At 56.4% G+C, this 25907-nt stretch overlaps 2 protein-coding genes across 3 annotated transcripts; one reads left to right on the top strand and one right to left on the bottom strand.

The window, feature by feature from the left end:
• Positions 1-1922: 1922 nt before the first annotated feature.
• LOC104633580 (proline-rich protein 29) lies at positions 1923-6524 on the bottom strand. Of its 2 annotated transcripts, none has more exons than XM_075774987.1 (6): positions 6413-6524; positions 5815-5941; positions 3879-3994; positions 2773-2948; positions 2567-2637; positions 1923-2388 (listed from the first exon to the last, which is right to left on the bottom strand). In XM_075774987.1, exons 1-6 carry the CDS (start codon positions 6488-6490, stop codon positions 2357-2359), a joined length of 600 nt encoding a protein of 199 aa, XP_075631102.1. In that variant the 5' UTR covers positions 6491-6524; the 3' UTR covers positions 1923-2356. The 2 variants fall into 2 exon arrangements, with proteins under 2 accessions (XP_075631102.1, XP_075631103.1); XM_075774988.1 differs by having other exon boundaries at positions 2567-2634.
• A 7028-nt stretch (positions 6525-13552) lies between these two features.
• Positions 13553-25523, top strand: LOC104639448 (vasoactive intestinal polypeptide receptor 1). Its single transcript, XM_075774993.1, has 13 exons — positions 13553-13892; positions 16521-16644; positions 19590-19694; positions 20601-20714; positions 20990-21083; positions 21587-21719; positions 22346-22499; positions 23175-23235; positions 23492-23558; positions 23667-23758; positions 23997-24126; positions 24436-24477; positions 24732-25523. The coding sequence occupies exons 1-13, from the start codon at positions 13806-13808 to the stop codon at positions 24822-24824; spliced, it is 1296 nt and encodes a 431-aa protein (XP_075631108.1). The 5' UTR covers positions 13553-13805; the 3' UTR covers positions 24825-25523.
• The last annotated feature ends 384 nt before the right edge of the window (positions 25524-25907 follow it).

Here is a 25907-nt window from a genome sequence, read left to right as displayed (position 1 = left end):
TCTCTGGTCCCCCCAATTTGGGCTGCAGGAGCCTCTCTGCCCTTTCTCTCCCAAGGCCCAGCATCTGTCACCAAGGTCCAAGCAACATCACAGGGGTCTGAGCCCTGCCATCCCCCGCTCCCACCCTGGGCTGAAGGAGATGCCAGCCCTTGCCCCAGTTGGCAGCCAGAGGCTGCATTGCGTTAGGTGTTTACATAGGTGCAATTAGCATGCACAGGGCTGTAATTAGCCTCTCTCTATGCTCTGTTGCTTTCACACTTGGGGACGCAGGTTCCAGGCCAGCTCTGAGGTGCCTTGTGGAAACTCTAGTCTTGCCTTTAAAAAGCAAGTGCTTGTCACTGCAAAGATAACTCTGGACGCAGCCACCAGCAGCATCTCCCAGCCTGGCTGTTCCATGTCCCGAGCACGTGTCCCAAGTGCTGCTGTCCAGACCCATCAGTTCATCTGTGACCCTTGGGTAGGAGCCTGGAAGCAGAGAGCTCCGCTCGTGCCTTCCCATAACACCACCACCAGGGCTCTGGGGCAAGCAGTCCCGTCACACCATGCTGGGGAGAGGCACTGCACCCCCTGGGCCAAACCCAGCAATTGTCCTCTCATCTGACACAGCCTACCTTCAGCAAAACCACTCTGCATCTCTCCCACTCCCTCCATGCCCATGGCTGCTCCTTCCACCCACACCTTCTCCCATCCCTGCTGATGTGGGTACAAGCAGATGCCTTTGCCCCCCGGCTGTGCGATGTTCTCTATGCTGCCAGCTGAAGGGTGCCCCAGTTCAACCAGCGTGACCCAGAGAGGGCCCCAAGGGTTGCTTCCACCATGGGTGTTGCAGTCTCCATTGCTTCATCCTCCCATTCCACTCATCATTCTCATATTCAAGCTAAGATTGGGCCATATCTTGAGCCCACCCTTCCTGTCCACCCCATCCCCAGGTGACTCCTATTTTTCTCTCCCCTTTCTGTCTATACAGATATGGAAACCTTCAAGCACCAGCCTGGTTTCCCAATAAACTCAGCTCAGCTTTTGGATGGTCTCCTTCACTTCTGCTCTGCCCAGCCAGTTTCACAGCCTCTCGAGGTGCTCGCAGCTGGAGATGCGCCCTCCTGCCACAACCCAACATGGCTCTTTCGCTCCACATTGAGGAGCTTCCTCTCCAGCTTCAGCAGGAGCCAGGCTGAGCTTTGCTGCAGGGGCAGATCTGCCTGTGCCAGAGCACAGCCCAGTCCTGGGCTCAGGGAGGATGAGCCCTCATTTCTATAGGGACCCCAGAAGAGAGAAAGGGCAGTCCTCATGCCTGATGGGGACAGAAGGAGGGGATTTAAGGTACAGCTGCCTGGGCACCATCTTTCCGCATGCTCTGAGCTCTTCACCAGCCCTGAAGTCTCCTGCTAGGAGCTCTGCTCTTAAGGCAAACCCTTCTGATAACTGGCCTGTAACCCCAGCGGGGTCAGAGCAGGGCTGTCACCCCCAAGCAAGGTTGGGAAAGTAGCAGAGGCAAAGGACAGCTTCCAGCATCTGCCCCTTTTGTCCTGGTGAGCAAAGGGGACACCGAGTCCTAGGGAATCTCATGCTCCATCCCCTTTATCAAGCTGCTGCCCTGAGCACATCCCCACCAGGAATGAGCTGCAGGCCAGACCCAGCCCTCCCCAGGCTGCAGCCAGAAGCATCCCACCCTGCTTCCCAGCACCAACCACCAGCAACTCCCTAAATTGTCCCAGCACCCGCATCAGGCACTGATATACTGTGCGTGCGCACACACCCTCCGGTGCAAAAGGCTCCCACCCCTCCCACCCCCCAGCTTGGAGGGAGCCCTGCATTCAGGCACTAAGCCAGCAGTCTGGGTAATTACAGATGCTTAATTAGTGACAGCAGGGTGCTTTCTTAACAAAGGAAATTAATTACAGGCAATGTGCTGCATTGAGATCTGAAGGGACTAATGAAGACCAGGACCACCTGGGCTGGCATTACCCCCCCACACCCCATCCACCCATGGGGACACAGCACAGCTCGTGCTGCAGAGTCCTCATGGCCTGGCAGAGACACATTGTCCAGCCAGGACTGGGATGTCACGCCTGGGGATAAGCCCTCTGCAGAGCACGGAGATACAGCCTGTCCCTGTTTGGGGTCACGCTGTCACCTGGGGTTTGGTGACAGGCTTCGTGACACCCCCTGCATTAGGGTGGCGTGCGGGGAGGAAGCCAACGTGCCCAAAGTGCATTTTGCTGGGCACATTTGCTTCCTCCCCGCATGCCACCCCAAAACTATGGGTATCATGGAGCACCCATGCTCAGCAGCTGCAGGATCTTCTGGGGTCGAGGGGTGAGACGTGCAGGAGAAACCATCTTGAGAAGCATGGAGCTCACAGCCTCCCCTCCACCACGTCATAGTACTCTGCGGAAAGAAAAGGGGAGCTGGAGGATGTGCAAGGGCCGTCCCTGGGATCCGATGGATGGAGGGACTGGGGGGAGCTCAGCCCTTAACTGGGAACTGCCAGACACGTGGGGAGGTTGATGCATGTTTGCGGGCGAGATGTCCCCCATTGAGGGATATGAGGAGAACGTGTCCTTACCTGATGCTGGTGGGACATCGCCTCCCACGGTCCCTGTGGCGCTGGGGGGTGGAGGGGGGGGCACCGCACTGCTGGAGAGGAGCAAGGACAGGGGTAAGTGCTGGCCTGGTGTTGTTCTTTGTGTCCCAGCTTGGGCTGGAAGTCCTGTTACACCAAGGGACACACAGCCCCACACTAGGTGACAAAGCAGCACCCTCGTTACTCACACCTCCCCATCCTCGACTAACAAGCCTGTGCCCAGGTACCGCACGGCGGCCGGTCCCCGATCCTGCACCGGGACTGGCCACGCCAGCATAGGAGCAGGACCAGGGTAGGGGACGTAGTGATGGTGGAAAACCACAGCCTCCTCTTCTTCTCCAGTCTGCAAAGGCACTGCTGTTGCCTATGGGGAAGAACAAAAGGCAGGGCTGTGCCAGGCCCCTTTCGGCAGCCATCTCCCTGGGGCACTGCTCCCCTAAGCACCAACGAGAGGGTTCCCATAGAGCCATGCTTGGCTGTGATGCCGCCGGCACGGCGCAAATCTCCCAGGGTCCGGCTGGGTGGGCTCGATCCCACACAAAGCCCCGCGGTCGGCCAGCGTGGGAACCTGGCTGCTGGGGACTTGGGGAGGCGGGGGGGGGGGACCCCCACAGATGGGACCTCTAAAAACGCTGCTGGGAAGAGTCCGTTTGATCCAGCCGCTGAGATGTGACAGGCAGGGTCCAGCCTTGGCCAGCATGGTGAACTGGTGGGCACTGGGCGGGCAGCTTGCGAGGGTGCGTGCCTAGAGATGCCAGCTGGCAGCGAGGAAGGCAGCTGCCCGCAGCCCAGCTCTCACCCCTGCCAAGAAAGCAGCATTTGTTTCCCCCCACGGAGATGAAATGTTTAATATGATGTTGATTCGAGATGGACTTTTAAATGAAAGCCCTTGCAGAGCCATCCTGCCTAATGAATAGTGGTCAGCCTCGCTGCTCGGCTGCCACAGCCCAGCGCTGCACCCTGCCCACGCCGCAGCACGCAGGGAGGGTTCTGGCTCTTCCCAGCTGGGCTAAATCGCCTCTGAGCAGCCTGGATGTGATCTGTGCTGGCAGACCTGGGGTTCAAAACCAGCACAAAGAGCCCCAAAACCCCAAGCGGCTGCAGAGCCTGGAGTGAGACGGACTGAGACCACCCAGCTTCTGCGCCCAGAGAGGTCCCACTCTGTGCTGAAGCAGGACACAGGCATCCCGCTCTTCTGAGCAGCTCTGGCAAGGTCCCTTTGCCCATTAATTTTTATCCTTTTGGTCCTTTGGTCCTATGGTGCCTTTGCCCACCCAGCATCCCTGACCCTTACCTGGGCAGCAGCTGGGGATGGTCCGAACCCAAAGGACGTCAGTGCTGATACAGCCAGGCTGTTCATCACCACCTGGTGCATTTGGGAGTTTTGAATCATCATCAACTCGATTAAATCTGCCGGAGAGTAAGGGGCTCTGCATCAGAGAGAGATCAGAGCAAGGGCACAAGAAATGCAGCCATGGGATGAGTGCCTGGGATGGGGCAGCACCAAGGCTTGTCCCTGTGCCCAAGCGGTGGGAGCTAAGCCAGACTACCCCCACCCCAATTTGGAAGGCCCATGTGGCATTTAAAAATTATTTTGCTTGGATAAAGCTTTAAAATAGCCATATTTCAGCCTTTTCTTATTTGCAAATGTGATTAAACATCTGGTCTGGCTTGCTGAAGGCTGCTCACAAAAGGTGATTAGTGGTGCTGGAGGCATCAGACTTTCCGCCCATTCGGAGGAGAATTGCTGTGGTCCTGGCAGCGCTCAGCGGCTTGGCAAGCCTCTGCCTTGGCACCAGGCGGCAGAGCCGGTGTCCTCGGGGTGGCACCGCACGCGGGGCACACCAGGGTCTGCTCTGCTTTGCACCATGTCACGCACAGGGGAGCTCAGAACCCCCCTGCCTAAGGAGGCAAGAGCTGGGGCTGGACCAGGGAGGCTGACCCCATCTCCATTCCCAGGACCAAACACCTACGGAGCTGAGTCCAAGCGAGGAACAGGCTGGGGATGCTCGGTGTCTCCCCAGCCCCTGCCTGGCACCGCACAAGGAGCTGGGACCCGGAGTGGCCATGGTTAGTGTCCCAGTCCCCTTGGCTGGATGTCCAAGCCACGGTGCGGCTGCTGAGAGCAATCTGGCTGCAGGGGAAGCACGGTGTCTGGCTCTGCATCTCCATTAATACATCCCCATTTGCTGCAGGCGGGAAGTTCCCCTGCAAAATGCCTGTAACCCTGCTGGAGGGGCTGCCTCCGAGATCCTGCTGGCTTTGTGCACAAGACCTGTGAGACCCCGTTAGCCGGAGCCCTGGAAAAATGGGGTTTGGGCATCCCTGTGTCCCATATGCCACATCCCAAGATGCTTTCACGGCCGCAGAGATGGGATCCCAGGGCACCCACTAGGCAGCCAGCCCTCCGGAGACGAGCATTGCAGCACATCCCGGGAGGTGGCCAGAGCTGCAAGGAGGGAGCGGGCCAGCAGCCAGGCATTGAACCGGGAGGAGAAAGCATGCGAAGGGCTGGCAGCTCTTAATGGATCCCACCCGTCCTGCTGGAAAGGCAGCCAGCCCCCACCGCAGGGCTGCAAGGGGCCGGGCTGGGGTCTTGGTTTTCTTTCCACACCAATTTTCAGCGTGCCCTTTCCTCTGTGTATTTTTAGAGAGTTAAACCTTCCCCCATCCCCACAGGGCTGCATAGCTTCACCCATGGCTTGTCCCAGGAACCACGAGCCCCCCCCCGTCTCTGCTGTCTGCTCCCCCAGCACAGATTGCTGGATCCTGGCTTGCACATGGTTGGGTGAAGCCCCTATAGACAGTCGGTCTTTGCTGCTGCCTGTGTGTCCCACGGGCTCTGGGGCTGGCACGTGTCCCACTCCAGTCCCACCTAGCATGGCCAAGGAGCCCATATCACCCTGGCTTTCCCTGGTGATGCTCCCTATGCCCATGTGAAATGAGGTTTTGGAGAACAGAGGTGGATTTCAAATAACAGCCCAAAACCATTCTCTGGGAGCATCCTGGTACGGCCAAAGCCAGCTCAGACTTCAAGGTTGGTAAAACCACCAAAAATGCATCCTGTGGGGCAAAGCAGCCATTGAAGCACAGTGTGACCAGCCCTGCAAGGCTGCGGAGGGTGGGAGCAGCCCCCCCGAGTGCCCCTCATCCTGAAAAGGCTACAAAAATGAAAAGGACAAATCAAGCTGGTTTTAATGCCAACCTCTACAACTTCTACCGTCACGCACCTCCCCGGACGTCTGGGGGTCCGGCGGGATGGGGCAGGGCAGCCACAGTCCCGGGAAGCTGCTGGAGGATCATCACTGGCTGCTGGGGCACCGGCACGGCCCCATGGGGAGATCGCCCAGGTTGGAGCTGAAAGGCAGGAGAGGAAGGAAAACCCCAAGGATCTCCCACTCTTGGTTTAATTTAGTGCCCTGTCAGTGCGGCAGCCGGGAAGGAGAGGGGGAGAGGAGCTGGGGGCAGGGAGGAGAGTAACGCTGGCTCCAGGGGGAGCAGGGCTGAGAGCCTCGGAGGGGTGGCTTGCACTGACCACCTTCTTTCCTGGGGTGCAGCCCTGCAAGCCTGGACAAATTGCACGCCTGGCAAGTCCCCACCCCTGGGGACACGTCCCCGTGCAGCAGTGTTTTTTCCAGGGCCCCACGGTCCGCAGGAAGCAGGGAGGAATTTTCAAAGAGCAGCTTTGCTGCCCCAGACCCCAGTGCCCACCCAAAACCCTGACCCTAGCCCCTCTCTCCTCCCACCTCAGCCCATTTTCCCCACCCCACCTTGGCAACCCCTGACTATCCCATAAATCCAGAGACAGAGCTCCTCTCCAGAGCTTACCCTGTGCGGGATGATGTAGGTCCCTGCTGGGGTGTCCCCCCAGGCCCCATGGGGGTCCCCCGCTGCCCCCCCCTCCATGGCTCGGGCAGGTACACAGGCGATGGGGTGAGCAGAGCTGCAGCAGGCAGCAGGACTCGTTGCTATAGCTGCTGGGGCTAAACAAACCCTCCCCGGAGGTTTGGCCGGCAGAAGAGCATCCCTGGGCTGGTTTTCCCTGCAGTGTATCCCCAGGATAAACCCCCCACTGCAAAAGGCTATGGGGCAAGGACAGCTTGTGCCCCCACAATGATATTTCTGAGCCTGCAGGACAACCTTCCCTGCAGGGAAGTGAGCTGAGAGCAGGGCAATGGAGGTTTTTCCAAGCCCTGCTACTGGTCCCGGTGACAGCGTCTCATGGCTTGCGGCTTTGGGAGCTTTCCTAAAATCCCAGGTCCCAGCGCCCTGTGGTGTCCACAGGTCCCATCCGTCGCAGCCGGTGGGATACGGGTCTGCTCCTGCCCCATGGCCCATGCTTTTGGTGCCTCTGTTTCCCAGTCTCTGGGGCTGTATTTCTGAACTGGGAGATATTCGGGGATACTGAGCCCAAACACAGCAGCTCTGGGACAGAGCAAAGATCGCTCAGCTGGGGGAAAAGAGGGAAAACCTGTGATGAGAGTTCCCTGCTACCTTCTCCCGGGCTTTGGCAATCTGGGACTCCAGGACATCCCAAGCCAGAAGCGATCCCATCTTTAACAGCCTTTTCTTTCCAGTTTAAGGGCTGTTGGCTTCGAGCCCACTGGCAGGTCACCTCCCTGGGGCAGAAGGCAGAGAAATGGGAAAACAAGGAAGGAACAGGGGCTGGCGGGATGTGCTTTCCCATCAGAGCAGCTCACTCCTCACCACGCCACCTCTTTGATTGGGACTTATTGAAAGGTCCTTTCAAGCACCAGTGGAAAGCACCTGGAGGGGCGGGAGGCAGCTGCAGCGCATCCCTACAGTGCACCTAGAGGCACTCCAGGACATCGGAACAAACCTGGTGAGGTGCCTTTGCAGGGAGCATCTGGAGACAGGTCTGGATGAGAGTCTGGGATAGCTTTGGATGTCAGGCTGGGATCAGATCTACAAGGCTCTGTGGTGCCTGCTGTCGGATGGAGGTATCCATGCCAGTGGACCACGGGCTGGGGTCTCAGTCGGTGGAAGGAGAAGGTCCTTGCACCCCATGGGATGTCCCCTTGCAGGTCCTCAGAAACAACAACCCCACGCACAACCAAGGTGCAGTGGCAGGGGATGTCCCTCAGCCCTGACAGTGCCACCTGAGGTCTGGTCCCCAGGGTGCCCACAGCGCAGCACCAGGTCCCCTGGGTCGGGCTCCCAGCCTTGTGGACCACTTCCCTGGGGATGCAATAACCAGCCACCACATTCCCTTGTGGAAATCCTGGCAAGGCTTAACATGAGCACAAATCAATTGTGCCAGAACCTTGCTCCAGCCTGCTGCTCTCCCCTTCCACGAGTCCCTCCCAGGATGTTCACACAGGGATTTGTGTCCAGCACACCAAAACCAGCTCACATTTTCCCTTTATCTCCCCTTGACCAGAGAGCTCTGTGTGTCCAAGCTCATCTCAGGGAACACTGCGGCACAGTACGTCTGCACGAAATATTTAAGCCCCAGTAAACCCACTGCAGTGAAAATCCACTTTCTCCCCAAAAATAGCACAACTTCCCACTGGCCAGGTATCTTTGCTCCACTGCCATCAGCTGTGTTTCCCCAGGCTGCTCTTCTGGGTGATTATTTCCATCAATATTACATCCAAAATCCATCGTCCACCAATACCGCAGATCTGGGAACTTTTCCCAGGAACTCAGCCTGCAGCCAGTCCTGCTCACCAAGCAGGAACAGATCTCTTTAAAAAACTCTTGTTCTGCCCTAAAACATCACCAGAGACACCCCCAAATGTCAGAGGAGGAGCGCTCCGAGGCTGGCTGCCTTAGCCCCCAACTGTTGGCTCCAGTCGGGCTATTTTCTGCTTGATTAGATTTTGCTCTGTGTTCCTAATTTCTCCAAGCCCCTCCGGATTATTTCTCTGCCTTTTGTTATAACTCCCAAATTCCCATTATTTGCACATTTAATTACTGTGCTGATTACCCCCTGCTTCTGGCAGAGCCTGCCTTGCTCTGAACAGAGCCCGGGTATCTGTCTCGCTGGTGCTAATATTGTTCTCATCTGTAGGAAAGATTCAAGCACTGGGGTAATGGGCTAAGCAGCATAAAGAAACCTTCTGCCAGTGGTGGGACAACAAGGGGACCCAGGGGAGCTGCTCTGAATGTCTGCAGGTCCCCCATGGCAGCTTGAGCCCCTTCAGGGTGTTATTAGCTGCCCTCCAGTACAACCCACAGCCCCGATGCATCTCGTGCAGCATTGCAGGACAGCGCACAGGCTGGGGGCTCAGCGGCAGGCAGGGACAGTCTTTTCTTAAGTCCCCCAGCATGTCTGTCACGGAGAGAGAAGGTCTGAGCATCAGTTGGGGAGAGGGAGCAGGAGATGTGGGCACCACGTGCCCACCCGTCCGTGTCAGCCTGGCTCCTGGTCTTCTCTACAGCACAGCGACATTGAATTAGGGCTGCAGATGTCAGAGCGGGGGCAACCCCCACCCAGGCCCCCTTGGGCAGGAGCACTCGTGGCCGTGTGGGAGAGCAGGAGGATCGACTGCCAGGTGATGGATGGATGCTGAGTGGCATCATGAGCACAGGAAAACACGGTCTGGGCACAGGGAAGTGCAAGTGTCAAGGCACGTGGGATGAGGATGGAGAAAGGCAGCCGTGGCTGTGCTGTCCCCAGGACACTGCCCAGAGACACCTTTCACAGGTAGAAATGACTCTCCGGCTGGAGATACCACTTCTTCTCACCGAGGAGGTGGGGTGAGGACCCCCATCAGCTGACTCACCTACACTGGGGAGAGGCGACAGCTGAGGACCAGTTTATGCTCCCCGTCTTGACATGCTTGGTGGTGGCACATAGGCCATCCACGTCATGGAAAACCAGGGCACAGGAGGGATCAGAGCATTATAAAGTTCCGGTGGGGATGGACCCCACTATCCCCAGTAAAAGCCACCCTGCCGAACCCAAGCCCCAGACCAAGACGTGTGCTAAGAGACACCCTGGGGATGCTCAGCAGATAATTTTACTAGCAGCCCTCACTAGGTGGACTCTGCCAGCAGCTCCGCTTTGGGCCATTGTCAGGACTGAGGCAGTGGTCCTGAAACAGGGTCAGTCCCCTGGGGACCAGGAGGGACAGGCACCCTCTGCCACCACCTGGGACATGAACCCAACATCTGCACCATGTAGGTGCAAGCAGATCCCACAACACAAGCTGGGAGCTGGGGGTGATGCTGCACCGGGCATCTGGAGCACGAACAATATGACCCAGCCCCTCGGAGGCAGGCGATGCTCTCTCTGCACATGTCTCTGCTTGCAATGCAAGCAAAGAAAGCTTAGCAGCAACAAAACTTTGGGAAATTAGTTGAGGAGCAGAGCACAGGCACCTGGGGTGTAATGGCCCGCTGTCAGACCAGGAACGCCGGGATGGTGATGCATCCAGCCCGGATGAGCTGTGCTCTGATATGACCTGGCAGCAATGACTCACTGAGCTGCCCTCCAACAACTGGGGGAGGGCAGCGAGGTGACAGCACATCCCTTGTGCCACCCCTCTTCCCTGAGACAAATTGGAACCAAAGCAATTCCCGAAATGAGGAAACACAGGCAGGAGGCAACAACCTTGCCCAAGACTCGTGGAAGATGAAGTAAGTTGAAGTAAGCACGATTAAGGCAATACATCACCCCATTATCACTGCTGGCTCCTACCAGGTATAAAAAAACCAGTCCCCAAAACCAGTTTGTCATCGCACATGAGGACAAACCCCGGATATGGAGTGGCAGCTTGGCAGCCACTGTCCTGAGCTCTGTGTCACCCTGTCACACATAGCCACTCGGGGATGCTCTGTGGGTCCACAAGCACGAGTGGGTGGAAACCTCTCATTTTGAAAGCTGATTACAAAAAATTACCACTTTTTCGTTCCAGGAGGTCTCACACTGCTGGAGCTTTGAGCCTCGTCTTCCCCAAGCCATCATCCAGCCACTGTGGTCTCCTCTTACTCTGAATCGCCCTTCGCAGACCCTTTCCCTCCACAGATCCCAAAATAAAGCAAGAAGTTGTTGGCAAGGGCCGGGGACACCCCGGTTCTTTGCTGTAAGTTGGCATGGAGGTAACACAATTAGTAATTTCCAGCCCTTGCTAAATGAGCATTTGCCACTTGCGAAAAGAATACTGTGGGTGACTTCATTTGCTTTGGAAATGGCTGAGTCATTTATAATTACCGACACGCACCAGCAGCAATCCCAGCGCTGGCATCGGATTAATGGGAGCACCCGTGGCTGGAGGGCAACCTTGGGGGAGCTTCCCCGGGGCCTCAGCACCCACACGGAGCCCCACAGTCACCGTTCTCTGCCACCCACAGCCATGCATGCCTGTGCTGCCACACCAAAGCGATGTGCCCGAGGCAAATCCTCCTGTCCGGTCCCCTCCAGCCAGCCACCACTGTCCCCATCACTGTCACCACTGCACACCTGTATGCTGGTCCAGGTGGGGAGCCCGGGGGGGGCTGGAGGGTCCCGGGCTGGCCAGGATTTGCAAAGCAGTGAGTTTGACCTCATTTACTTTCCACTTGCTGCTGCAAAAGAGAGCAACAGCCCTAATGCCAGCAGGGCTGGGCAGGTCACCCAGCACCAGGCAGAACATCAAGCCACCATTTCTGTCCCAGCTCATCCTCACTGGAGGAAGGGCAGGACCAGCTCGGGAAGGCACAGGTGGTCGGGCATCACCTGAGGGGTCCCCACTGCTCCCCATCACACCCCTCATCGGACGGGGTGCTCGCTGGGGAAGGGACAAGCAACGCACATCCTCCAGCGATGTAAGGCTTTGCAAACCTCATCTGGCCTTTCCCACCGCAGGGGACCAGACCAGCCACCTCCGGAGATGGGCTGCTGGCCTCCAGCGACCAGCTGGGGACGGACCCACCAGTCCGTTTGCCACCAGATGGCACCAAATAAACTGGCCTTGAGGGGACATGTTGGGCAGCTCCGGGCCACCGCCACCCCCAAACCAGACCCCGTCCCCCATCACCCCGTTCCTCTGCCCCCCCACCTCATCCGGCAGCAGCCGGAGCTGCCTGTGCTGCCCATGGGGCGATGCAGCAAGCTCAGGCAGAGGGTTATTTGCATCAGGTATTGTTTTATTTGGTTTTAGCAGCATCTGATAAGGCACCCTCCCACTGCGTGTTTATATGCTGTTGGAAAATTAAATGATTAAAATTGGGTGTTTGCATTTCAGTGGAAACTATTAGATGGTAATGAGTCTGGCCAGGTCTCGGCAGCCTTTTGTGTCAACACGGGCTCAGCCTTTGCCGGTCTGCACCTCCGAGAGCAGCGTCGGTCACTCCTAATAATGTCAAACAAGTGCTTTTAAATATTAAGGACCTAGTTCTTTTATTTGCATTTTTTTTAGGGGTATTTAATTTACGTAGCAGTTCTTATTGAGGTGGCAGAGCAACAGCAGTGGTTCTTTCATTGGCTTCATATCTCATTATGAGAAGTTATGGAAAGAGCAGTTAATATGATCTGCTGCCTAGTTAAGAAATGGTAATGACGTAGGGTTACTAAACTTAGCAACATAAATGGTTCACCCTCCTCCCACCCCAGTACAAAGTGCAGTGCAGCCCCCCCCCCCCCCCCCAGCCCTCTTTGGCCCCTTTGGGGCCATTTTCAGTCCCTCCTTTCACCATCACCCACATGTCAGGTGTTGCAGTAAGGAGGATTTTGGATGGTCCAGGGGCGTGAGGCTGGATCTTTAATCCCAAGAGATTGTCACGGCTGCCTTCCCTGCGCTCCTGGGTTTCCTCCTGCTTCCTTCGCCCCTCCTGCCCTCTCTGTTTTGTCACTAAAAGCATTAAAATGATGAAGTTTGGGTCAAAATTCCCCTTGGTAAATGGGCTGGGGCTTCCTAGTATGGAGAATTTTATATATATTTTTATTTTTATATATATATATATAAGGAGAAGACCCCAGGTGAGGGTCTGGGGGTCCATAGCTGGCCCCAGGGGCAGCCCCATCCCTAGGCATGGCTGGGAGGGATGCTGTGCTGAGTGTTTTGTGCTCAGGGAGGTGTGTGTCCATCATGGGTTGCTCCTGCTCCCAGGGTCCACCAGCATCCCCTCTGTTCTGCTCTGGTTTGGTACCGAGATTACAGTACCCGCCATCCCGGTAGCAACAAACCACCAAAACCGTGAGCTCAGCCAAGACCAAAAACCTCATCTGAGGCAGAACTAAGGTTATTTTGCAGACCTGTGTGCTGCCTGCTGGACACCTAGTGCCCACCCTGGCCCTTTCTTGGTGTCCCAGGCAGGAGAGGCAGGAGGTGGGGGAGCAGGCAGGATGCAGCTGGGGATGGGGACGGGCAGCGCTGCCTGCCATGCTGGGGCTGGCAGAGCCTCCTGTGCAGGCAGGGCTTGAAGGAGCATCACTACCCCCACCCCATGTCCCTGCATGTGTGCAGGCATGCACACATATGTCAGGGCATGCGTTTGCACACGTGTGTGTGTGCACAATCCCAGCATTATGATATCTCCTTTGAGCTCTCTACCTTCTTCTAGTCCCAGGTCCCATGTGGAGCTGGCCGGGGAGCAGCGTGACCCTTGGCATACCGCTTGCACCCCATCCTGGCTGCACCCCCACTTCCCAAAGCCTTTAGCCAGCAGTTTTCCAGCTCAGCAGCATCCAAGGAGCAGGCGAGAGGGCTCTGTGCCCACACTGGGCATCCCCCTGGCCACAGCTGGGGGGCCCCAGGTCCCTGATGGGAGCAGATAAGGGGGTGCCAGGAGCCCGGCGGTGACCAGGCTGGGCAGTGCCAGGCTGGGGTGTCCCCCCCCAGCCCCGTGCTGCTCCTCGCATCCAGCCCTCTGCATGGGGAGGGGGAGCGGAGGGTGGAGTCTCCCGTATTACCAGATCCAGGAGCTGTGACATTCAGTCTCGCAGAGAGACAGAGCCCATCGGTGCTGGGCAGGGACGGCGAGGAAGGGGAAACGGGGGGTGTGGGGGGAGGAACACAGCCAGAGTTGAGTGGGCACAGGGAGTGGGTCAGGGCCACCCCAGTGGGACTGAGCACCTGCCACGGGAAAGGGTCCCAGAGGGAGCCAGGAGCATCAGGATACGGCCGGGAAGAGTTAGGGGGAGCAGGGTGCTGGGTCACCCCTTGGAGATGGGGTCCTGATGCGGCCCCCAACTCGCAGAGCCATGCAGGAGGAGCTGGGCTGTCCCCAACCCCTCTGGGACTGAGCCGGGACACCCGTGGACAGGGCAGCACAGATGTTGGCTCCAGCCATGGGGTGCCTGTGGCAGCTCCCCTGCGCCTGCACGCTGCTGGTCCTGCTGCTCGCACTCCTGATGCTTCGGGTAAGTGTCCCTGGGGATGACAGGACGAGGGAGGGGAGAGGGTGGGCAGTGAGCGCAGCAATCTCCTGCCCGTGACAGCCGCTTGGGGGTCCGGCCAGCCCTGGGGAGCAGCCTGCCTGCAGTCCTGGCCATGGCTCAGGTCTCTCCCATGCCTGTCATCCCTCGTGCTGCCCGACCCAAGGGTGACACCAAGCCACAGCCCTGCGAGCCCCCGGCACCGCTGCACCCACTCAGGTGCTTCCACGGCAGCTTCTGGGGGAGGATTTGCTGAAATGCAGCACACGGACGGGCAGGGTGGGAGGTGGGCAATGCCAGGACCCCGCTGTGCTCCCCGGGGCTGGGACTGCGCTCGGAACCTGGCCAGGGCAGCCAGCAAAACTCCCCGCGGGGGTTCAGCTCCAGGGGCTGCTCCAGGGCATCCCCAGGGAGTGTGACCCCGCTCTGCCCTGCCTCGGGGATGGACCCCACCATCCTCACGTGGGTCCTGGTGCGGGCTTTGCTCACGTCGTCCTACGTGCCTCAGAGGAGCCCCAAACCCCAAGGGCCTGGGGGAGCATCCGCAGGCAGGAAGGCTGGGATGGCTGGAGGGTGCTGGGGGCAAGGACCATGCATGTGGTGCCCCCCAGCCCCAGGCAGACCCACCGGGATGGCTGAAATGGGGGGGGGACACGGAGCAGTTGTGCTGCCAGGGCAATGCACGATGAGTCTGGCAGCCACGTCAGCAAACCCATCCCGAACTTGTCAAATTGCTTCGGTGGCAACTGCCGGGGATGGAGATCTCCGGCGGGAGAGGGTTTCAGCTCGGCATTTCTCTGCAAAGCCGTTGGGATCTCTCCCAGCGCTGCTTCGCTCCGCAAGTTCTTTAGCTGACGTGGAGGTTTTGAATAAGGGAAAGGAAAAGAAAATGAAAAGAAAGAGAAGGGAGGGAAGGAAGGGGGGGAAAGAAAGGGGGGGGAAAAAGGGAAAAAAGAAAATGGGAAGGGAAGGGAAGGGAAGGGAAGGCAAGGCAAGGCAAGGCAAGGCAAGGCAAGGCAAGGCAAGGCAAGGCAAGGCAAGGCAAGGCAAGGCAAGGCAAGGCAAGGGAGGAAGGAAAAGAGAGAGAAAGAGAGAGAGAGAGAGAAAGAAAGAAAGAAAGAAAGAAAGAAAGAAAGAAAGAAAGAAAGAAAGAAAGAAAGAAAGAAAGAAAGAAAGAAAGAAAGAAAGAAAGAAAGAAAGAAAGAAAGAAAGAAAGAAAGAAAGAAAGAAAAGAAAGCAAGCAGGGCAGGGGAGTGCTGGAGGCTTTCAGGGCTTTGTGAGCAATGGCATCAGGCCCCTTCCCAGATGGGGAAACTGAGGCACGGCAAGGAGTTGCCTGCCCTGAAGCAAGCTCTGAAAGGAGCACTGCACATTACCCGCTCTGGTGCTCCAGCTGCCAGGCTGCATTGCCATAAATAATAAAAACGTGCAGCTTTGCAGCTTAAAGGGGCTGAGGCACCTCTGCCCAGTCCAGGTCCTTCATCACTATGATGTAGTGTGCTTTCTCGGTGCTGTGCCCAGCAACCATCACCAAAATGCACTTTGCAGACTGGGAATTCCCTTGTAAATCTTGTTTTCAGCAGGAAAAGGAAACAAAATCTGGGGGAGGTGAAGGGACCCCAGAGGAGTGGCTGCATGGTGACCAGGACAGGGCAGGGAAGGACGGGGCTCAGTTAAGCAAGGCTTTAATGCCCCAGATTTCCCTCCAGTCTGGGTCCACTTGCCCATCCTCATCCCTCTATTTGTCCAGCTTTTATATCTCTGTTCACACACCTAAAACCATCAGCAGCCCAATCCCATGTCCTGGCCCAAAAACACTGTGCCAGACATGTCCTGGTATGATGGGAATGGATGCGTGGGAATGGGCACGGATGCGTGGGAATGGGCATGCAAAATTCACTTCAGCCTCGATCTCCTGGCTCTCCAGTTAAAAGCCAAAGGGGCAAACCCCAAAAGTGGGGTTTCCTGGGCAACCCTATCCCAGGACACCACGTCCCCTGCATTTTTGGGAGCCGCAGGGGGTGCTCCTTGCTGTCTCAGCACTTCTGCGAGCAAACCCAAAAGCTTTAAGGAGGTTGGCATGCCCATTTTGCAGCATCTCCCCAAAAAGCCGGGGAACAAGAGAAGGATGAACTCCAACGGCCATCACCAATACCTCTGATTAAAATACACCAGCCTGTATGCGAGCAAAACCGATGTGAGCAAAACCCAGCCAGCAAGAGAAGGATTAGACATCCCTGAATAGGTGGGTTTTTTTCAAATCTCTAATTACATGGCTTCCTTTGAATGTGCTCGCCTCTGCCCTGCTGATGGGTTCGGACTCTCCGTCTTTAAGCTCAGCTCTTCTGCATGGAGCTTGCGTCTTGGCGGAGCGGTGCCCTTAAGCATCACACTTTTTCAGAGGGAATTAGGAATAATTGCAGCGGTTCTTTATGGTGTTTACAAGGCAAACAGTAGAAAGCTAAAGAAATGTCAGGGCCCAAAAGCACAGTTACGTAGATAGGCTCTCCTGGGGCTGGCTGCAGCAGAAATAGTGAATATTGGTTGGTACCCTGCCTGCTCAGGTCTTTTAATGCCTGGCATCCTACTGTCTGCCCTTTTCCTCCTCCCAAGGTGCGAGCGACACATCCCGACTGCTCCGTTGTCCTCTATTTCCAAGAGCAAGAAGCTGAATGTCTGGAGATTATCCGGAGTGAAAGCCAAATGTCAGCTCCCCCCAGTTCCTCGGGGCAGCAAGGTGAGTGCGAGCTGCCCGCCATGCACGGGGCTCGTCTCCCGCGGGAGGAGGGGGAGGATTTGCTAAGGGGGTCTTTGGAGGATGATCCATGGTAGGGGGCTTGCAGTGTGCATATAGATGCAGACGAGCAGGTATTTTCAGGAAAATGGAGAGCAGCACCGAGGAGAAGGCTAAGAACCATCCCTGGGGAGCCCCAGAATTACTGCTGCAGGGAGGGAGGGGGGCTGAGATTTCAGCCGGGGGGTACAGGTGGGCTCAGAGATGCAAACAGCTGCAGGGGCTGAGTCCCTCCAGATTTATGGCATATGGCAATGAAACAATGGCAGAGTCTCGTGCCCCACTCCCATCCCACCTGCACCGATGTGCCAGGGCTGGGCAGGGCTGCAGGCACGGGCGATGCAGAGCCCTGGCCATCTGCACGAGCGTTGCACGGTGCGTGTCACCACTTCACACCTTCTTGCCTCTCTAATTCAGTTAGTTTTAATGCTAAACATGTTTTGAGCAACTTAATTTCTACATATCCAGGACTTTTAAACCAATTAACTAATTGAAAAACAGTTTTAAAGTGCTGCTTTTGTACATTTTTTTTTTAATTGCATTTCAATTTCCATCCAAAAGCAGCTTGGCTCTAGGTAAAAATTATTACCTAGTGAATAAGAAATGCGTCATTCAATGGGTTTCAGCTAATACAAATGTAAAAATGAAGCATCTCAATAAATGCATGTTAAGGTGCATAATTGCTTAAGTAACTGTGCAGAGATATAACGTATCATCCAGCTTAGCCAAGCTGATTGGAAAAGGTCCATTTTGCAGCCCAGATCATGCCAGCCAGGGGGAAGGAATCTCACTGTAGGAAAATAACCAAGAAGCATGAATGCATAATTAAAATCAGTATTTAATCCCAGGTTTCCTGCTTGACTGCCGCCTCCGCTGCCCACCTGAACTGAATTTATCCCTTCCCCCTTGTTTGCTTGTGCCAGCATGGGGAGGGTCCTGCGGAGAGCATGGCACAAAGTGACGATGGAGGGGAAGGCTCGGATGCCTGGGACGTGGTGGCAATGTAGCATGAAGGAACAGGACAGGGACGTCAGGTTTCAGCATCCTGCTGGGGAACCCACCGTGGGGCCCTAAAACTGGTTAGGGATCCTGTTTGCAGCGCTTTCACTTCAAACTCTGCTCCGGTGCTCACAGCATTTACTGCTCTGAAATAGCTGGGAAGAAATAACTGGTTGGTGAGGCTCAAATGATCCTTTTGGAGGTCTCCAGAAACCAGTTAGAGCAGCAAGAAATAGGGAGGCAGCCCTGGCAGGTCTGCGTATAATTAACCAGTAGAAATGCTGAGCAGGAACTTCCCATCTAACTGCATTTTGAGGGGAAAAAAAATGCTCTTTTTGGCCACGTGAAGGAGAACGTCACAAGGATAATGTTGGTCTCAGGGATGTTTCAGCCCTCCACTGGGAAAACTGGAATAAAGCAGGTTGCTTTGGGTCCATCCAAACCAAACACCTCAGGCTGCCAGGCTACACTGGCTGGGGGACAGGGGACGGCGTGAGGATGTGGTGGCCCCGGGGACCAACAATGCAGGGACACTGAAAGCACAGCTCCTTCCCATGAGCTTTGCAATGAGACACATTGCCAGTTCCTTTGATCACATTTTTTTGCCTTGTCCCCCCCCAAGAAGTTGCCTCCATCACCTCTTCTCCATAGGAGAGTTGTTCCAATTTTGCCCAGCTCTAAGAAATGTGATTTTTTTAGATGCTACAGCAGCCCAGGAGAGGGAAACGGTGTGGGAAGGGGGACTTAAACCTTTTCTCCCCACCCAAATGGAGGGCTGACTTTATTCCCTGGGAAAGCACTGCAGAGCTGCATGAATCCCAGCTCGATCCCTGTGCCATGGGCTGCTCCTCTGTCTGCCGACCAAGCACCCACAGTGCTCACTGTGCTGGAAGAGCTTGTTCATACAGTGAGAGACGCATTTATATACAGCGGGATGGCTCTGCCATACGGACACATCCAGATGTTTTGCTCAGACCTCAAGAAACGAAGCAACCGCTCTCAGCGACGGTCCCAATAGCTGTGCTCAGTTCACCTGTCCTCCAGAGCAAAAATTAAGACGTACCTTGGCATTGGAATGACAGCCCTGCAAATCCCTCCAAGCCTGGCCAGATACCTACAGGACCGTTTTGCTGAAATCAGAGAAAACTAATTAGACTGTCTGAGTCCACATTCCCTGGCTGGGAATAGATGTGGCTCCAGGTTAATAACGTATATCTACAAGGTTAATAATGTACATGTGCAAGGAGGAGAGCTGTCCTGGAAGTGTGATGTCTATGTCTCATCCTGGTGTGCTGGAGCACTAATTCTTCAAGGCCCCGCGTCTGCTTGGCCATGCTCGTTTCCAAGGCAATTGGAGAGTCATTTAAAGATGAATTTAGTGCGAGAGAGAGAAGCAAAATATGTTTAAGCTAATTGCTCTCCAGCAAGTCTTGTGGTGCTTTCTCCTGTTCTCCTCCTTTGGCCTGGAGAGATGTCCCGAGCTGAGCCACCATGGCTGCTGGGTGCAGAAATCCAGCATAAATCTGCATTATTTCAGATGCCACCAGGAAAGTCCCAGCCTTTCCCACACCCTCAGCCCCCGGGGTCTCCCCACAGGAGCTCTGGGTCTGATGTAGCCCCAGGAAATACTAGGTCCCGTCTCACCATGGGGCTAAAAGGAGATCTCAGCACTGGGGGAGGTTGTTCCCAGAACTGGAGCCGGGATGCTCCTAATTCCTGAGGGGGTACGGCATGGCCCTGTAGATCGGGTGACGCCTGGCCGCTCTCTGTTCTCCCGTTACATCTGCGCAGCCATGCCTGCTCTGGGCTGTGCCGGGGGACCGGGGGGCTGCGTGTGTCCCCCCGGCACGTCCCTTCCCAGGGGCACTAATTGTCCCATCCCTCCCCAGGCTGCCCGACCGAGTGGGATGGAGTGAGCTGCTGGTCAGCTGTGCCCATCGGCCAGTCCCGAGCTGTCGCCTGCCCTGACATCCTCGTCTTCAAGAAGTCCAAAGGTGCATGTTCTGAATCCAGCCCAGACCACTCATCCCCTGGGACCCTGCCTGGGATCCTTGTGCCACCCCAACCCTTCCCCTCTGGTCGCACAGCTCCTGCTCCATCCAAAAGCTTAGCATATATTGCAATCCAAGCAGGGGACAGGCAAAAGCAGAGATGCAGGGTGCTCCCATGCCAGAAAAGCCCCCAGATCCTTTCATCACCCAGTAGCAAGCATCCTCTGTGGGTAGAGCACTTGGGCACCTCATCTTCCTGGGTGACACCGGGACGTTCCCTAGCTGCTCAGTGCCCTCCTTTCCCCACCTGCACGCTGGTATAATGCTCCTGACCTGCTTGATACCGCTCCCAGCCACGCAGATGAAAAACGCAGCATAAAGTCATTATTATCTCAAGGCCGCGCACTCTCCTGGGGTGGGCACTGCTGCCGGGGAAGCCGCTGCCTCCATCAATCTTGGAGGCAGCAGAGTGTGAAGGAGAGCACCCAACCAGCCCCCACGGCATCCGAGTGCTTCCTCAGCTGGGTATAATTGAAAAGGCGATGGAGGGTTGGTAAATGCTTGCTTTAGGGCAGAAACAGCTCAGGAGAGGCTTGATGAAGCTCTCGCAGGATGAGAAAGCCCCTTTTTAGCTTTAATTCCCTCCCACTGTGTTTGCTTTCACAGCCTGCCCTGAGATGTCCTGGCACCTCCAGGTACAGCACCAGAGGGCAGGGATGTGATCTGGATGGGAGGGTTGGGGCAGCCAGGCCATTCGGGTACCATGCTGCTGTCACAGCCGGGATGCCTGTGCTGCGATTTAGGCACCATCCCGGAAAGCAGGGTGCCATCCGCAGGCTGGACATTTTGGGGGTGCTGATGCAGAGGCAATGCTCATGGCTCTCATGAGGTCCCTTCTTGTTGCTGCAGCACTGATCTGGAGGAACTGCACTGAGTCAGGATGGAGCTTCCCCAGCCCCCCCTACTACAACGCCTGCGAGCTGGAGGCCATCGGCAGCAATAATGACACCGAAGCCAAGGCAAGTGGGTCCCCCGGGGGCTGTGGGGCACCCTCCCTAGCATCACCCTACCCCACGTTGACACGTGTTGTTGGGCAATGAAACACGAGGATGCTCTCAGGGATCTCTCGTTGGCTTTGCCCTTGTTGCTGGGCTGCCCGGAGAGATTTGAGCTTGGCTGGGCACAAGCCCAGCCTGGGCAAGGGCTGGGCTGTCACCCTGCCACCTCCCTGCCCATCACAGACCAGCACCTCCCAGCCCACGCGGCCTCACTGCGCTGGTGCTTTCCCTTCCAGAGAGGCTATTTTGTCACCATGAAAGTGCTTTACACCTGCGGCTACTCCACGTCCCTGGCAGCCCTGTTCTTGGCCATCGGCATCTTCTCCTGCTTCAGGTAGGGCTCGGCGCTGGCCGCTCCATGGGCTGCAGCTGGAGGAGAGCAGGGTAAATCATCAGCAGGGGATGGCTGCTCTCCGTCTCTCCCCTCCCAGAGCAGCCAGGCTCCATTCCTGCCAATACAGATAACCAGGGAGTCATGAAACGAACTGCAGCGTTACCTTGTCCTGCTGACACACAGACTTTACACCCTCAGGTTGCCCTTTCAAGCTTTCTTTTTGCAGACCTCGCTGTGCTGCAGAATTATGCTCTCCAGAGGTGGCTGGAGGATGTTCCCCAGCACACCTTGTCTCCAGGCAGCAGCCTCGAGCACAGCACAACCCTGTCCTTCATGATTTCAGAGCAGGAAAACCTTCTCAAGGGGTTTGTGCTTGACCACCACCAACACATGGTCCCATGGGCTGGGGTGCAGCCAGGGAAGTGGCTCCCGAAGGAGAAGCTTCTCTGCCCATCTGCTCTCTGTGCTCTTCCCCGGGCACAGAACATCTCTTCCTCCTGTAGGAAGCTGCATTGCACCAGGAACTCCATCCACATCCACTTCTTCACCTCCTTCATACTGCGCGGGGCTGCCGTGTTCATCAAGGATGCCGTCCTCTTCTCGGACGAGTCCATTGACCACTGCACGATGTCAACGGTAAGGTGCTGAGCCCCAGCACGGTGCAGGGCTGGGCACCATGTGCTGATCTGGAGGGGTCTGGCTGCATTTGCAGCAGATTTAGCACTGCAGAGAGGAGAGAGAGAGGCTGTGAACCTGGGGAGGAAAGGGTGGCTTGGGTGGACTTCAGGAGGTTCATAACAGCATCTCTGCATGGGCTCTGTCTGCAGAGAACACGTTCTGCCCTCAAAGCTCTCCCTGGTGTCAGAGAGAGTCTCCCAGTAGGGCTAAAGCTCTGCACAACCCCAGCAGCACCACGTACAATCAAACAGACCTTGCACCGCTGGATGCGCAGAATTGGGATTGTCAATAGAAACAGAAACCCCTGTGTGCAGCCCAGCTACAACACGGTGGATGCCAGCAGACATAGGTTTCTAAAGGTCCTACAATAACAGCCTGTCTCATCCGCCCATGCTGCGCAAGCAGAGCAGAAAATGCTGCAGGTGACGTGCGGGACCGGTGCAGCATCCCAGGGGCTGCACTGAAAGGCCATCAAAGGTCTCCTCGAGTGGATGGATGGGGAGGTGGACCATCTCCTGTGCCCCCAGGACAGGGTCTGACACCAGCCAGCACTGCTGAGCTTTTCTCCTTCCTCATCCTCACAGGTGAACTGCAAAGCAGCCATCGCCTTCTTCCAGTACTCGGTCCTGGCCAACTTCTACTGGCTGCTGGTGGAGGGCATGTACCTGCAGACCCTGCTGCTGCTCACCTTCACCTCCGACAAGAGGTACATCTGGTGGTACATCCTCATCGGCTGGGGTGAGTGCGGGACCCCTCGGCACATCAACCCCCCTCCAGTGAGGTCCCATTGACACAGGCCAGGGATAGGCACTGCTTTCGGGGATTGCCTGGACTCGCTGCTCTGAGATCTGCCTGGCCAAAGGTCCACAGGCACGGTGCTTCCCAGGGCTGCTCTCGGCATGGCATCTCTCTGCATGGCCTGGTGCTCGGTCAGCACCCACCAGCTCCTGCCAGTCCCTGAAGCTGGTCGGGCAGCATGGCCCTCGTGGCATGTGTGCAAAATCACTCGAAGGGGAAAATGCTTCCTACCACCAACCAAAGAGCCTTTGCAGCATCTGCTGCTGACCCATCTTGAATGTGGTCAGGATGGGACAGAGATAGGTCCTTCCTTCTTCCTACATCCACCTGGGGCTGGAATCACCCGTTCTGGGTGCCCAGGTTAGATGTAAGAGCACACAGGGGAGCAGGAGGGTGGGCAGGAGGTGACACGCAGACAGGCACATCACCTTCAGTGGGCACCTTCTTCTTTTAAAACCTGGAGAAGGGGGAAAGGCTGTCACCTTCCTGCCACCTCCAGAGCACCAGACCTGATCCAGGCATATGTTTTGGGGACAAGGGATGGAGGGGAGGTATGGGGGCCTCCTCAGACACCCAGGGTGACTCTGCACCCCTGCCTGGGTCCTGTCCTTGCAGGTGTCCCCATGCTGACAGTCTGCGTGTGGGTGGTCACCAGGCTACAGTACGACAACCACGGGTAAGAGCAGCCACCCCCATCTTTCTCCAGGCCAGCTTGGCCACACGTGCCCCACACACGTCCCAGGGGACAAACCTCTTGCATGGAAGGCTTAGGAGGAGAGCAGTGGGGCAGCACTTTATTTTAATGCTATTTCTATTTTCTACTGGGGCCCCGTTGCAAGAAGTGCTGTGCAAATGGAGCAGGGGGATGGTGGGGCAAGACCTGGGCTAAGAGGGTGCAAGTGGGTGGCAGAGACTTTTCTCCTCTCCCATAGGTGCTGGGATGACTACACTAGTCTCTACTGGTGGGTAATCAAGGCTCCCATCCTCCTGGCCATATTTGTGAGTGTGTCCGCTGAGCATCCCCACCCCAGAGCCGGGGGTCCCTCACGGACAGGGGGACCCAACCAGGGGTCTGTGCAGAGCCTGAAACACAGCTTCCCATGGTAGGTGAACTTCCTCATCTTCCTCAATGTCACCAGGATGTTAGCACAGAAGATCCGGTCCCCAGACATCAGCAAAAACTACAAGCAGCAGTACATGTAAGGGCTAGCTCGGGCAAGGGGGAGCTCCTCATCCGGGTTTACGGGGGCACCCAGGGCAGCAGGGACCCTTCCCTGGAGGAGTACAGAGGAGGACCATCCTTGGAGCCTCCAAGAACTGCCTTTTATGGAAAACCTATTTTGGGTTAAGACCAAGCTCTTGGGAAGGTCTTTTCCCGCAGGGCAGCAGGACCATTGCCTGCACCCAGGCCCCCGTTCATACCACCACTCTCCACAGGAGGCTGACGAAGTCCACACTGCTCCTCATCCCTCTCTTTGGGGTGCACTATGTGGTGTTTGCGCTCTTCCCTGAGCACATCGGTGTGGACGCCCGGCTATACTTCGAGCTGGTCCTCGGCTCCTACCAGGTAGAGACAGGGGGAGATGGGTAGGCAAAATCCCCATGCACCCATCCTGTCCCATCCCAAGATACCCTGGGATGTGCTGCTGGGGCTTTGCACTCTTTTGGGAGAGGGCTGTGTCCCAGGCATGCCTTGAACACCAGGGACAAAGCGCAAGGGTTGTGGTCTGGTGAACAACTTGCACTGAGCTCATACCCCTACTGTCCATGGGATGGGGTAAGACATGTGGGAGGATGCTAAATGCAGGCAGCAGATAAGCACGGAGGGGTCCAGCCCCTTTCCTTGGGTGAAATTTGCTCTTTCTGCCCTTTTCAGGGGTTCCTAGTGGCTCTGCTTTACTGCTTCCTGAATGGAGAGGTGAGTGTCCCCCCCAACACCAACCCCCTGGGCACCACAGCCACACACGTGGGCACACGGACACCCCCAAGGGTGCACCCCAATAAGCATTGCATGCACACAACCATGCAAGTGTGCACACATAGGCATGCATGGGGGTCTCCACCCTCTTGCACCCCAAATCCCTTGTTAAACCCAGGGTGCAGCTCCTGCCCCTCTGCTGGGTGCTGGTGGGTGCCCCTTGGTGCCAGCACCGGTCTGTGGTGTCTGTTCAGGTCCAGGCTGAGATCAAGAGGAACTGGGGCAAGTGGCAGTCGTCCATGGAGAGCAACGTCTTCAACCTGGCGACCCAAGACTTCACAGCGTGACAAGGAGAGCGCCTGGGGGGAGATACTTCCCTAAGGACGGCGGTAGTGGGGCAGCTCCACAGCTACGGTCCCAGAAAAACAATAAAAAAGATTTTGTAGGTTCTGGGGCTGGCATCGTCAGAGGGTGGCGTGAATGGTCATTGGGAAAGGCTCTGCCTGCTCAGGTGCTGGTGGCTCTCATGGATCCCTGCAACGGTGTCTTGCCCGCCCAAAGCTCTCTTCACAGTTTGGTTGGTGTTTTAGGCAAAGGGAAGAGAGCTCCTCCACCTTTTCTGCCCCAGGACTGGGTAGGAAACACAAATATCATTTCACAAATGACATCTGGCATTTTTCGTTTGGCACTGGAATTAAAACCGAGGCGGCTCCAGTGCTGAAGGGATTTTTTTTCCCCTCCTTCCTTGGCTTACAAAATAGTTTCCCTTATGGGAAGATGCCTGGACACAGACCCTAGGAGCCATTCTGGGAGTGGGAGAAGCAAATGCAGAGACAGACAAAACCCCACAGCTATCTACGTGAGACCCCCAGTGGTGTCACGGCTCAGATACTCCCCTGATATCCAAAATGTTTCCCTTTCTCCTGTGCCAGTTGCTTCAGCTGCTCTCGGTGCCTGGGAAGACGGTCCATCACCTTGCCATGCCAGCTTGGAGAGGCTCTGCAGCTCTCCCAGGGGCTTTGCACCAGAGGGACGGGATGGTTTGCAAGCAGTGGGGCTCATCCATCTTCACTGGGGACTTGTTTGCCTGGGATTAGTGAGTTTTTTGCCAATAAAATCTTGTTCTGAAATCCAGTACTGCTTTTCAGAGGTTTGGTTTGCTCTGCAAACCCAGATAACTTGGTACCAGGCTTGCTGGAGGGTGGAAATCCTGCCCATGTCTGTAATGCCTGGAAATATTCCCCAGGGGAGAAATACCTGCTTTTTCTCTGCCTGGTGAAGCAGCCGGGCTCTGGGCATGGCCACGAAGAGTGGATGGAGGAGGAAGGTGAGGAAGAGCACAAGATGGGTGCATCACAGGCTGTCGCAGAGGTGTTGGGGTGCCGTGTCCCCTCCGAGTCAGAGCTGCCACCACCTTGCCACAGCCTGGC

The sequence above is a fragment of the Balearica regulorum genome, chromosome 24 (genome assembly GCF_011004875.1).
Source record: "Balearica regulorum gibbericeps isolate bBalReg1 chromosome 24, bBalReg1.pri, whole genome shotgun sequence".
NCBI classification, from domain to species: Eukaryota; Metazoa; Chordata; class Aves; order Gruiformes; family Gruidae; genus Balearica; species Balearica regulorum.
The sequence above is the reverse complement of the archived record's forward strand: the minus strand, read 5'-3'. Positions and strand labels throughout refer to the sequence as shown.